The sequence below is a fragment of the Antechinus flavipes genome, chromosome 4, assembly GCF_016432865.1.
Source record: "Antechinus flavipes isolate AdamAnt ecotype Samford, QLD, Australia chromosome 4, AdamAnt_v2, whole genome shotgun sequence".
Taxonomy (NCBI): domain Eukaryota; kingdom Metazoa; phylum Chordata; class Mammalia; order Dasyuromorphia; family Dasyuridae; genus Antechinus; species Antechinus flavipes.
This window is the reverse complement of record NC_067401.1, coordinates 449293652-449308416: the sequence shown is the minus strand read 5'-3', so window position 1 is coordinate 449308416 and position 14765 is coordinate 449293652. Positions and strand designations below refer to the sequence as shown.

General features: G+C 36.6%; 1 protein-coding gene across 10 annotated transcripts in view; it reads left to right on the top strand.

The window, feature by feature from the left end:
- The window catches only part of KYAT3 (kynurenine aminotransferase 3), a 55246-nt gene extending 46978 nt beyond the window's left edge, over nucleotides 1-8268 (top strand). For 7 of the 10 annotated variants that reach the window (XM_051999342.1, XM_051999345.1, XM_051999341.1 and 4 more), the window contains 3 exons: nucleotides 1929-2002; nucleotides 7496-7579; nucleotides 8107-8268. In XM_051999342.1, the coding sequence (XP_051855302.1) occupies nucleotides 1929-2002; nucleotides 7496-7579; nucleotides 8107-8166 (218 nt within the window). In that variant the 3' untranslated portion in view covers nucleotides 8167-8268. Of the gene's footprint in view, nucleotides 1-494; nucleotides 912-1928; nucleotides 2003-6903; nucleotides 6984-7495; nucleotides 7580-8106 lie in introns of those variants that run through there. The other 3 variants (XR_007953890.1, XM_051999343.1, XM_051999344.1) reach the window with 3 other exon arrangements.
- The last annotated feature ends 6497 nt before the right edge of the window (nucleotides 8269-14765 follow it).

Here is a 14765-nt window from a genome sequence, read left to right as displayed (position 1 = left end):
GTCCTGAATTTAAGTCTTGAACAGATGTTCTAAAAAGTAAACTGTGTCTAGGAGTCCATAAGAAGAGTTAACTGATCATAAAACTGGATTGTAACTGTAGCTAAATAATGTTGGTCTTAACACCAAGGAAACAGCAATCATGGTGAAGATGAGCTGCAGTAGCTGGGCTGGATTTTCTCAATGAATTCAATGTTCTCTTGACATAGCCCACCCTACTTTTATGAAAACTGGGAGAAGCAAAAGTACAAAGCTTACGTGAAGTAAATGTGCTAATATTCAGAACATGCTAAGAGCTTTAAAAGAGAAGAAATTTCAGGCAGAGAACAGAGAAATCTGCCAAATGGAAGGCCATCTGTAATGGGCACTTCCGATTCCTTTCCTCTCCCTCCTCCTTCAATCAAAACTGCTAGTGCTAAAGTTACCAATAATCTCTTAATTGCCAAATCCAATAGCCTTTTCTCAACTCTCTTGTCTTAACTGCCTTTTCTCACCAGGTTTCTCCACTCTCTCTCCTGATTCTCCTGTCTCTCTGACCACCCTTCAGTTTCTTTGGTTGGGTCTTCATCAGTGCCTCACAAGATTCTCCCTGAGACCCCTTCACTGCCAATTGATCTGACATAAGCTTTTCTCAACTCAGGAAAACTTCCTCAGCTCCACCATCCCAGAGATCTTCCTAAAGTGCAAGATCATTCTCTGGCTGCTAGGTTCTCTTTTCTTCTCTATCTCCCTCTCTACTCAATGTCTCTCCCTCTATAGTAGTCCCTTCCCAGCCCCTCTTAAAATTTCTCTTTATCTCCTATTTATCTTATATCATTTATTGATTATTAGTCTGTGAGCTTCTATAAGAGCTTGTTTTTGTTGGTTTGTTTTGTTTTTTACCTTTCTTTGTATCCATAGGACTTAGAACAGATGCTGGCACAGTAGTTAATCAATGTTTAGTTATCTACTGGTTGACTGAAGTACCCTAATAACAGATACCTAACAATTTTGGTCTGTGCAATTTTATATATCATCTCTAAATTGTTTGTATGACTTACAAATGTTTATATAAACAAGTTAGATGTTTAATTTTTTTTTCTAGGATCATAATGAAATACATGTAAATAAATCCTTAATGAAACACTGGAACAAGTATAAATTAAAAGTTAACTCTTCTCTACTTAAAAAGTGTTTAATGAATGTGGAGAATATTTTCATGTTATTTTATAATGTATATTATAAATATAAATATAAATTTATAAATAATTGTATGTTATTGATGAAAGTAAACTAATGAATGTCATTCAAAAACATCTGAGTATAAGAAATACAGAAATTGTAGATGACAAGAATAAGCAACCAAGAGTACTACTCAAATTGAACCCCATGAAAACATCTGGGTCAAGCTTTGAGCCTTGAAAAAGACCTTGAAGAACTGAGATGTCTGGGAATATTAGGAACGAGGGAGTCAAGACCACATGAGATTGTAGAGGTGAAAAAAAGCTGATTAAACATTCTAAGAAAACAAAGACTATTCATGAATAGAACATTTGGTGATATAATTATTCCAAATGAACAAACTTATAAGATGAAACTTCTATTATGTATGAAAAGGAATTTCTTGAATGTTAAAGATTCTCATCCAGAAGCTCCAACTGGTCTAGACACAGAATCAGTTTGACTAGTTGATAGAACTCCCTGATTAGTAAAAATATTTATATTAGAGCACTTTAAAAAATGTATCTCTAAATTCTGATTCTCTTCCTAAGTTTCCTAGTAATTCCCATGGTGTAATGGCTTTTACCCTGCAGTTCTTGGTCTCTACTAAGAGAATTTCAAACTATATTCGGTTACATGGAAAAAAGAATACAGTGGCTATTAAAAATAATCACATGCTTAGGAATGACTTCTATTAGATTTATTAATCAACTTTCCCCCCTTCATTTTAGATATAGACCTCTCTGAAATGAAGGACGATGGATGTTATGACTATAGATTTGTGAAATGGATGATTAAAAATAAGGTAATAATTTGTTATTAACTTTAATCTATTATTTTAGAAAAGTAAAGGAAGAAATGTTTATGTTGCTACTAAAACATTATGGAAATAATGACTGAAGTTTCATTATCATGTCATCACAGCTGATTGCTTAAGATGTTGTTTTTTTTAATCTACCTCTTGAAAATTAATGACTAGGTGGAATAAAAGCAGGGACTCTAAAATTCATCTTCAAACAACTTAAATAATGACTCAAAATGAATTCTGGAGTAGTAGAATGGAAGTAAAACAATTTTCCATCTCAAGACAGCTTAGAAAGATAAAAGGAAATGTCTGTCTCACTGAGGTGAAAATGGAGCACAGTCCAGTACAGGCCACATCCAGCAAGTTAGTAGCAGGTCTTGAGGGAAGCAGAATTATGAAGCTGCCAGCCCACAGATGCTAAGGGGGGGGGGTCAGACAACTGGTCAGAAGAAGTTTTCCTTGAAATGAAAGGGTGCTAGGGGACCCTTTGTTGGCACTGGGGGCAGAACTCTGTCAGAACCCTAGGGCAAGGAAGAGCATAGCACAGTAGAGTATGTGGCCAAAGTGGAACAGGACCTGATTATAGTTACAGGATAGAAAAGAGTGCTTGTGGTTGCTGAAAGACCAGAGCACAGGCCAGGCAAGTAAGTACACCTATCCTTAGATCATTCTACCTTGGGAAGAACTGAAAACTTATACACTCCCAAAACTAGCCCTGAAAACAGCAGCACAAAAAAATCTGAAACTTGGGACAGTGCTCCTTTGACCCAGGGAGCAGAGCCCAACTTTAACATAAAGTTAAACATCAAGAAACAGGCTTTAAAAAATGAGCAAACAACAAAGAGAACCTGGCCATAGAAAATGACTATTTAACAAGGGAGATCGAAACAAACTTAGAAGATAACAATGTCAAAATTGCTATATCCAGAGCCTCAAAGAAAATATAAATTAGTCTCAAGCCCCCCAAAAAAATTCCTTGAAGAGTTCAAAAAAGATTTTTTTAAATCAAATAATACAGAAGAAAATGGAGAAGAGAAATGAAAATGATGCAAGAAAATAATGAAAAGAGTCAACAACTTGGCAAAAGAGGCACAGACACACACCAAAAAAAATACTTAATAAAACAGAATAGTTCAAATACTAAATGATGCCTAAAAATCCACTGAAGAAAAATACAATTGGCCAAATGGAAAAGGTACCAAAAAACTCACTGAAAAAGTAATCCCTTAAAAATTAGAATAGGGCAAGTAAAAGCTAATAGCTCCATCAAATATCAAGAAACAAAACCAAAAGAATGAAAAATAGAAGAAAATCTGAAATAGCTTATTGAAAAATTAACTGAACTGGAAAATTGATTGAATTGAAGATTCCAAATAATCCATCTGGTGGACAAATATATATTTAATGAAATTTAATGAAATAGAGGACTTTCAAACATTGCTGATGAAAAGACCAAGCTAAATAGAAAATCTGACTTTCCAATATGACTCAGGAGAAGCATAAAAAGGTAAACAGGAAAGATAAATCATAAGGAATTCAATTACATGAGATAATACTTGTAACTCTCCTAAGAATTTTATCATTATTAGAGTGAAAGGAGGAGGGTAGACATTGATAGAAGACACAGGTTTGAGTTGACTATGATAGGGGTGTTATCTAAAAAAATCAAATTAAGGAGTGAGAAGGAGGATCCCATTGAGAGAAAGAGGAAGAGAAAAGTGGAATGAGATAAATTATCTTATAAAAAAGATGTTAAAAGAGCTTTTACAGGGAAGGGGAACGTTGAGGGAGAAGAGATAGTAGCCAATCCTTAAACCTTATTTCTCCTGAATTGGCTCAAAGAGGGAATAACCTACACGACCCATTTGGGTATATCTATCTTATCCTTTAGGGAAATAGTAGGGGAAAGAGATAAGACAAAGTAAGAGGAAAATAAAAGGGAGGATGGATTGGAGGAGATGATCACCAGAATTAAACTCTTTTGAAGGTAAATTGAGGAAAAAGAGAACAAATGAGAAGAAATAGGATGGGGGGAAATACACAGTAATAACTGTCAGAAAAAGTTTTACAGTAAATTTCTCTGATAGAAGACTCATTGCTCAAATATATAGAGAACTGAATCAGATTTATAAGACTACAAGTCATTTCCCATTTGATAAAATCAAAAGTTATGAGCATGCAGTTTTCAGAAGAAAATCAGTTATCTATAGTCATATACAAATTTTCAATCACTATTGAGTAAAGACATGCCAATCAAAACACCTATATTGAATAAAAGGAAAGGAAAAATATTGTGAGGAAATGTAGGAAAATTACAACTATTGCTTGGTTGGTAGAGTTGTGAAATGATTCAACCATTCTGCAAAGCAAGTTGGAGTTATATCTAAAAGGCTATAAAACAGCGCATACATAGACTTTGACCTAAAACAATACTAGATATTGTTACTCCGAGATATAAATTCCAAAGAGATTTTTTTAAGGAGGTTGGGGTAGGAAAAGGACCTATTTCTGCAATGATATTTGTAGCAACTCTTTGTGTAGTGACATAGACCTGGATATTGAAGGGATGTCCATCAACTGAGGAATGACTAAGCAAATTGTGATCTGTGACTATGATGGATTACTTTTGTTATAAGAAATAATGAGGGGAGGATTCTAGGAAGATGGTGGCATAGGTCAGTAAATTTCAAGCTCTCCAGATTTCTCCCACAAACAGAACAAATTTGTTCCTCAGGGTGAACCCAGTCTGGTGAAAAATCAAGAACAACTTGGGGAAGAACAGGACTCCTTTCTGTTCAACTCTAGAAGATCAGAAGACAGACTGATGGCTGGAAATTAGCCAGTGTGAAGCACAAACTCCTTCAGGCTAGCTCCACAGAAACACTAAGCAGGATCCTTGGGCAAGTTGAGTGTGGCTGGATCCTCAGCAGAAACCACAGAAACTTTCACCTCCAGGAAAGGCTGCTGTTGTCTGAGTTGGGGCAGACTGAGGGACCCTGTGCTGACTGAGAACACAGGGCCCAGCTGTGCTGCAGAGAGAAGGCCCTGGATAAGAAGGAATCAGCACACCAGGAGTACAAGGGCAGTGGAGCAGGAGGGGAGCCCTTGGTTTGGGGTTCCCGGTCAGAGGAGAGAGTTGAAGTGAAGCAAGAGATATCCCCTCAGAATTAGAGGTGCTTACATTAACAGTCCTCATTAATAATAATAATGATGAACTGGCAAAGAAAGTAACCTAGAAACTTCCATTTTAAGAGAACATTGAAGTTTAAAAAAAAGCTTCTTCTGTCCAAAAGAGTAATGTTAAATTGCTCCTTGCCCAGAGAGAATTTATAGAGCTCAAAAAAGAATTTAAAAATCAAATGAGAGAGGCATCGAGGAAAAATTAAGAAAATTAAAAATAAAAACCATCCAAGAAAAACAAGATTATGAAAAAGTTAACCAACTAAAAATGGAAATATCAAATCTTAAAAAAGAAAACTCTTTGAAAATTAAAATTGGGCAATGGGAAGAGACCAAGAAATAATAGAATATAAAGAATGAAAAATAGAACAGAATGTGACACTTGGGGAAAAAAAACAGATTTGAAAAACAGATCAAGAAGAGAAAATATAAAAGAATAATTGGGCTAATTGAAGGTCACAACCAAAATAAGTAACTTTGACACCATAATGCAAGAAATAATCCAAGAAAATTGTTCAGGAGTGATAGAACATGAAAATCCACCAATTACCCCCTCAGAGAGATACTTTGTAGAAAACACTAGCAATATTAGAGCAATATTAGACCCAAATTTCAAAACCCCCAGATGAAAGAGAAAATGTACAAGAAACAAGAAAAAAACAATACAAAAATATGCTGGAGCTACATTTAGAATTGTACAGGACTTACCAGGAGTAACTATAAAAGACCACAGGTTCTGGAATCATATATACCAGAAATCAAAAGAACTAGGTCTGAGGCCAGAAATATCATATCCAGCAAAATTATCCATAATATTAATTGGGGGAAAAAATGGATAATGCAACAAGCTTGCAAATTTTCAGGACTTTTTTTCAACCAAACCCATACTCAATAGAAAATTTAACACATAAGAAACAATATCAGAGATTAATTTCAAGGAACTTAACTTGGATAAATTGTTTTTTACATGGAAATGTATATTATATGTTTAATATTAATATCAGCAAGGGAGGGGGTCCATAGGTGGTGGGATTAAATTATTTAAATTAAATTAAAGTAGGAGAGTTAATAGCTGTAGGAAAGAAGAGATATATACAAACACTACAACAAGGATCAGGAATAAAATTTATTAGAAGAAAAATATGGCTAGTAATCATTAGACAAAAATCAAACTTAAAGATTCAATCAAGAAATAAATCTACATTATATGTCAGCCATACAAATATTGTTTTAGATGCACATTTACATATGGGTAAATACGTGTTTATATATGTGTATGTTTGTAAGTATATATAGATATGTCTGCATATAGCTTTGTATGTGTGTGTATAAACATGTATGTGTGAGTATATGGATGGTATGAATGTATATATATGTATATGTATACATATAAATTTATTTATATAATATATATATCTGCTTAACTAAAACCTGCTTGGAGAAAAGGTGGGAGGGATGAAAGAAGGAAAAAAGAATAAAGTAAAAAAGTATACAGCGGGGAACAAAATAATAACCTACAAGGAAGCAAAGAAAAGATGGACACTCATGAATATAATTTTCTTCTACTATTATATATCCTTTCTTGAACTGGAAATTTATTATTATATATTTTGAATCCTCTCTGATGTTCTGCTGGGCACATGACAATGTTCTGTTTTGTTTTGTTTTGTTTTCCTTTTCTATCTTTCTTTTTTCTATTCTGCTTTTTTTTAAATAAACAGAAAAGTTTAAAAAATAAGAAATAATGAGCAGGATACTCAAAAAAATCTGGAAAGACTTACATGAACTGATGCAAAGTGAAGTGAGTAGAACCAGGAGAACATTTTACACAGTAACAGCAATATTGTACAATGATTGACTGTGAATGACCTAGTTATCCTCAGCAATACAATGATCCAAAACAATTCCAAAAGACTTATGAGAAAAAAAAAATGCTATCCATATCCAGAGAAAAACTGATAAAGTCTGTAGATTGAAGTATTGTTTTTTGAGGGGGAGGGAGAGATTTGTTTTCTTTCACAGTGTAATTAATATGGAAATATGTTGTGCATGATTGCATATGTATAGCATATATATATAATTGTTTCTCAGTGAGGGGGGGAGGAGATGAAAAGAATTTGAAAATTAAAAATTATAAAAACGAATTTAAAAATGTTTTTACATGTAATTGGAAAAAATAAGACAAAAACTATTTTAACTATCTAAAATCAATTTGTTTCTAATGTAAATAGTTACTAAAATAAGAGTATTAAACTTAAGCCAATGTTAACATTGTATAGTTTATTATACATTTTTATGTTTTATTTTCTTCAGAAATTATCAGCCATTCCTGTTACAGCATTCTGTAGCAAGTACAAAAAAGAGTTTGAGAAATATGTACGTTTTTGCTTCATTAAAGTAAGTTTATATTAGTCACAGAATTTACTTTGGTGTCAGAGAGGCGGGGACAGAGACACAGACACAGACAGACAGACAAGCAAAACCAAATGCTGAGAATACACAAACAAGCAAAAAGACAGAGCTGGCTATTTCCCAGAAAGATGATGGCTGCTGGCGCTGGCTCCAGGCCTTGAGGGCTGTTCTGTTCTGGAGGTGCTTGTAGCTCAAACACATCACACACATCACCAGCTTTAAGTTTCTGCTGATCCTACAAAGCCTAGAGCACTTTGTCTTCCTTCACAGTTATCTCAAACCCTTTCTCCTCCATGAAGACTGAAGTACTTTGAATGATCAATCCATTTCTTGCCTAGCACTTAGTGCATTGTTAGTTATTGAAGTAGGCAATAAGTTCCTGAAATAACACGGAACGATGTCTGGAGCATTTTTTTTTAACCTATCAGTCCCCCTATTCCTGTGGGATAATAAATACTTGTTAAATTATAAGTGTTAGAAATTTTTGTAACAATTATATTATTAATTTGCAGCAAGACAGTACCCTGGATGCTTTCGAGAAGATCATCAACAACTGGACAAAGAAATCCTAATTTTTGCCAACCTACCACTTGTGTGGCTTTTGTAATTTGACAAAATGAAGTTGCTGCCACCTGCTGGATACTGAAAAATAAATCTTTTAGTACAAATAACAACTTTTTGAATGTTATAGGACACTCATTTATTGTGGGGACTTTAAAGGAAAATTAGTAGAAATAGTTTAAAATGTTGACTGTTGGGTGCAAGAAAAAATGGAAAGAACTACAAATAGCTGCATTTCAGAATTCCAGGCAAATCTTGAAACAGAACCAACAGTTGGAGCTAAAATTATTCCTAAACTTCTTCATACTCTATATAGTCTTCATACTATGTATTAACTACATTTTTCTTTCCCAAAGTGTCAGATCTAAAATATTAGATATTTTATATAATTTTATTATTATTTATAGAATGTTATATATGTTATTTTACACATGAGGATACTTCATATAAAGTTATTCTCCCTTGCCACTTTAGTGTGAAATTTTCCAATATGGAAGAGGAAAATTAAGGATTTCCTAGGAATATTTACCACATGCAAACAAAACCGTTATTTTCCTTTCAGAGTCATTTTACAAATGTGGTTATTTAACAGCGCTCATTCCCATGTTTAGAACCAGGAACCTGGAACAGGACTCTGTACATAGTGGGGATGCAATTCTTGGTAAATCAGAGAAACTTCAAGTACAATTTTAGTCTTTTAAACTTATTTTCTAAAAATTATATGAAGCTATCTTTTACAGTTTTCAGAGCAAATGAATTTCCAGAATTTTACAAGATGCATAAATCAAAAAATACAATGTGTATTCTTAAATTCATTTAAACAAAATTTCAAGATTCCTTTTGTAAATTTTTGAGAAGAAAAGCTCAAAGAGTTCTGGTCTTTCATCCTTGAAATGAGCTTTGAAAGATAGAAGTTTTGGGAAAATAGGAAAGAAAAGCTAAAATCAATTTTAAAGGAAATTCTATAACAATTCATGTATATTCCCTAAAAGATAAAAAACAAAGAGTTTTATAATTCATAAAGGATGACAACTTATTTCTACTTAATTGACCATAATAGAAAAATATTATACTACTTAGCTACAAAAATTTTGCCATCAAACAGTTTAGGTATCGTAGAAAATAGCACCATATCTGATCTGGAAGAAACAGCAGCAGCTGTATAGCATGATGAGATTAATATTGATTGGAGAGCCAATTATTTCTACAATTTATTCTAAGCGATCCCAAGATTGCTGTTTGTCAGCAGGTGAACTTCCTGTATAATTGGGATGATTGGCTAATTAGATGTATCCTCTCTCAGCAGCAATGAAATGAAGCCCAATCTCTTAGTTTAGTGGGTTGTCTCCCTATTGAATTATCCAAGGCTAAAGGAAGCCTTCACTTGATCTGGGTAATAATTTCTGATTTTATGTATTGTGGTAATTTTGGAAGTAGCTAATTTTAATCAGAAGCCTGATGGGGAAGGGCAAGTAGAAGGAAATTAGAAATGTCTGTTGGCAGATGTATCATTACATATGTTTATCTTCCCAATCTTCATGCTTGAAGACTTGATCACTTGAACTTTTTAGTCTGTGGGTATAGACAATGACTTTCAATAACAAAAGTTAGCTTGAAATTCAGACCTCTAAATATTTTCCTAAATTTTATTTCAACTACCAATATTGTTCAGATTAGCATTTTTAAGAGCAAACTTTAAAACCTTTGTTGGAACTTTGAAGGTTATGACACCAAACAATAGAGACTACATAATAGATCCTGTCACACAAAGAGATTTTAAATTTGTGATCCAAATCTTTGCTTTTTCTCCAGAGACTATGTTAGCTAAACTCTAGCACATAGCATAGGAGGGATTTAAAAGTTGATTGAATCATAGTTATTGAAACTCAAGCCATCCACTAATTCCTTTAAAAATACTGGGCTCTACCTAGTAGCGATCTAGAAGAAAAGGGGGGACATAACTAAAAGGAGTTATTTGTCTTCCTGCTATCTACATTTCTCCATTGCATCATTCCTGTTAAGAAAGGCTCGACTATAATCAGTTCCTGAGGATTCGTAATGAAACAGGCTACCCACTTCCTGAGAGAGAATAGATTCAGGGTACAGATTAAAACACTTTTTGGACAAGGCCATTGGGGAATTTTGCTTTGCTTAGCTATATGTGTCTGTGACTGGGATTTTTTTCTTCCTTTGGGTGTGGTTGGAAAAATGGGGAAGAAGGTAGAAAAGGCACATTTTCATTGATTGAAAAGAAATAAATCTTTTTCAAGAATTCTATAAGAGTACAATTACTAGAAGTAAATGAAAAAGTTAATTTACCTGGGTCTTAAGAGATTGTAAATGGGATACCACAATATTACCCCACCAGCCTAAAACCTGATGCAACCTTTGAAATGGGGAGTCATTTGGCACAAACAATTCTGCCACCTTGGGGAGCTGTTTCTCCACTCAAGAGCTCAGAGTCCCAACCCAGAATCCTGAGGGAAAAAATAAAGCCTTTGTGGACCCCCAGTATTTTTGTAAATGTATTGTTCATGCCATTACAAAAGGCAAAAAGAGGGAAATTTGTGTACCCCAAATACAGATAAATCCTCAAAGCCTCAAAATCACCATCTTGGGAATTACCAGTTCTCACTGAGGGACCTCTCAACAATGACAGATGATGTATTTTGAACTGGAAAGGACTTTGCCAACCTCATTGTAGAGATCAGAAAAGTGGACCTGAGCTAAAGAGGTTAGCAGCTTATCAAGATCACAGCAAGTGGCAGCCCTGAGATTCGAAATCAGATCTTTGACTCCAAATCCTGACGTCCAGTCTTATATCATGCTGCCTTCCTTGGAAATCAACTTTGAAGATTCCCCGCCTCCAGCCGTCCTCCTGCTGGGACCACAGCTCAGTTCCCAAGCCCTTCTCCCTCTCCAGGGAGAACCCCAGGGTGTCAGTCCTTTTTGTTTCCTTCAGTCTCACCCTTTTGGTCTGGTCTCTGATAATATACAAATTTCTTGAAGAAAAATACTTTTATTTTTGTCTTTGTATGCTCAGGACTCACCATAGTGCCTGACATCATCATCTCATTAACATTTATATATCACCTACTGTATGCCAGGCATTATGCTAAGCACTGCACAAATCTTATTTAAGCCTCACAACAACCCTGAGACATAGATGCTATTATTCTCATTTTACAAATGAGGAAACTGAGGCACAGAGTTTACATGATCTGTCTACAATCATGGAGCTAGTAAGCAGCTGTGTTGGAATTTGAACTCAGATCTTCCTGACTCCAGACTGCATCATGTGCCTTATAACATCAACAGCCTCAGAGATGGAGAATGGTCAGTCCATGGCCCATATAAGGCCTGAAAAATCATTTACCAAGGCAACTGCAGGCGAGAATGACCTGAAAGCTAGGTACAGCCAGCTCTCACTGCTTGAGTCCGTACTATAAGTTAATCATTTTGCATAGGCCACAAATGGCTCTTGGCAGAGAAAAGTTTCTCACCTTGACCTAGCTGCCGTAATGGGCTGAGGCTTGAGTTGATGCACTGAGGTCCCAAGCACATGAGGCTAAATAGTAATTGGACCATACTCTATTAATATATAAGCTTGGAGAAAGAATGGCCCCCACCCACTCTTTGTGCAAGTCCTGATGTTGTATAGGAAATGACGATTCTGCTGGGTGGAGGCAGGGGAGTGGAAAAGGAAGGGGAGGAGAGACTGTTTGCTTTTGCCATTGCAAGGGCCCTCTCAGCTCAGATCTCCCTCTGTTAGCTGGCTTCCTGTCGCAGCTGCCCATATTGCTATTGCAATCATTCTTGCCCATATTGCTATCGCAATCCTTATTCACCTCTTCACTTCATTAAAGATTGAAGATTTTTCCTTTAACCTGAGTTCCTGACTCCGGCTGATTTTAAATACATGATCATTACATTTGGCACCCAAGCGTGGGAACCAAGGACCCTACTTTGACTGAAGAAGTCTCCAGTGACCAGGAACTTAGGTGAGTATAAGACAAACAGGGGACTTATTTTCTTAAAGACTAAATTAGTAACCTTTTTTTTTTTTTGGCTGAAATGGGACAGATCCTAGCTAAAGATTCTCCATCCCCCAGCCCCACCCAGGAGTGGTGCTACAGAAAGCCTGCTTAAGCTGATAGAAGATCAAGGGCTACTTGTAACTTGGGAACAGGCAGCTAGACTTCTGGGTACATTAAAATGCACCTCCTCTTGGTTCTTAGAGGAAGAGCAAATCTCTCTAGATAACTGGGCATTGGTTGGTCAACAGCTCTCCGCATATAACAATGAAAACAGTCCTCATTCAGTTTCCATCAAGGCATTCTATTTATACAATATGATATAGCTGGCTTAAGATACCGTATAAGTTCTAGGAAAAAAGGTAAAAATTCTAGGAATAGCCAAATGGGGGAAGCCTGAGATAAAGGAGGAAGACAAAGAACAGATTAATGGCCATATCCCCACAGGGCATGGAGACTTAAGTGAGGATCAAGGGTGGGGTGAATCTGAGGCAGCTTCAGCCCCACCTAAGGAGCAGGTAATTGACTCTCCTCCATCAACTCCACCTTCTGGGATAGAGGGAGGAGGAGTAGTGTGTGTGTGTGGTGGGGGGGAAGGGGGGAGTGACAGCACCATCCAGCACCTCCCCCCCAGCATCCAGCTGCTCCTATGAATAGATTGCAAAAGGGACTAATTAAGGCCAAAGAGGAAGGGAGAAATGTATTGGAATTTCAACACCACATTTTTCCCCTTATTCAACAGTTTAATTCTTCAGGTCAAGAAAGTAGAAGATACTTTCCTTTTGATATAGAAATCCTCAAAGACCTGAAAAAAGCTTGCACTCTTTATGGGGCTACATCAGCTTATGTTAAGATGTTATTACAGAATTTGGCTTTTGAAATCTTGACCCTTAATGACTGGAAATCTATAGCAAGGATATGTCTAGAAGCTGGACAAAACTACTTGTGGCTTTCTGAATATAGTGAGCTATGTAGGATACAAGCCCAACAAAATAGTCAAAGTGGAGTTCATGCTGCAATCACCTGTGACCTACTAACAGGTGTCGGTCCTTATGCAGATGTCGCATACAAATTAATTATTCTGTAGCAGCATATCAGCAAATTGCTGCTAATGCTATCAAAGCGTGGGCTTCTCTCCACAATAAAGATGACAAGGATGAAGCCTTCACAAAAATAACACAAGGGCCAAATGAACCCTTTGCTGACTTTGTGGGACGTTTGCAGACAGCTATCACAAGAACGAATGGAGAAAATGCAATAACACACATTTTGATAAGGCAACTTGCTAAGGAAAATGCTAATGAGGTTTGCAGAAGAATTAATACTAGGACTGCACAAGGATGCTCCTTTAGAGGAGCTCATAAGACGCTGCGCCACAGTGGGCACAAATGCCTTTTATAGCTAGGCTATGATGCAGACTTCCCAAAATCCAAACATGGGAAGACACAGTCCCTCCTGGCAAGGGACTTCCAGAGAGATTCGTAGATGCTTTCAGTGTGGAAAAGTAGAGCATCTGAAAGCTCAATGTTGGTATAGAGATAGAATGGGAAAACAGGGTGGGAGAACAAGACCCAATACCCCATGTCCAAAATGCAACAGAGGCTTCCATTGGGCCTCAGAATGTAGACAGATTCAGGGAAACGGGATGAGGGGCCCAGCCCCAGGGCCCAAGGCAAAAAACACTTGGGGCATGATGGCAGCCAATGATGTACCCAGAGAGTGCCTAGAAGTCCAGTACCCAGACATGACCAATTAGCCAGAAAGCCATATGATGGGAGAAGGGGATTACACAGTCAACCAGCCAGGAAGCAACCAGATGGCAGAAAGGAATTACAATTGGGGAGAATAGAGCTGTATGCAGCTGGGACAACTGAGATACCCCCTGGAGAGGTAAAATCTGTTCCTCTCCAGCCTATGGATCCCTTAGCTCCAGGCACAGTAGGCTTGACCATTTCACCTCCTTTTTGTACATACAAAACAGTGTCCATCCACACACTGATGTGGGAAACTGGGGAATGTGTAGATAATATCCCAGTCACTAATACAGGTAGACAATGTGTGACTTATAACCCAGGAGAAATAGTAGCATCAGGTTTACTCATACAGAATCCTAATAAGCAACCTGGTGATAGTCACCCAGATTCTGGCTCCAGACCACAAAATCCAGGATATACTGGACAGCAGCAGTAACGGCTGACCGACCTATGCTCACTATCTATATAAATGGCCTACCATTGGAAGGATTGGTAGACACAGGTACAGATTGTACAGTTATTAGAGGTGCCAATTGGCCCAGTCACTGGCCAAAGATTAAAGCAGACATCTATATGTCTGGAGTAGGAGGATCAATAGCAGCTGAAGTTAGTGCTGCCCCTATGAAATGGACTTTTGAAGGCAAAACAGGAGTTTTTACTCCTTTTATAGTTGAAAAAATCCCCATCAATCTGTGGGGAAGAGATGTTTTACAACAATTAGGGTTAAGAATGAGTATTTCGGTTTTTTTAAGCAGGGCTGCTGTTGAAGGCCTACCAACACTTTCACCTGTTCCTATCCAATAGAAAACTGATACACCAGTG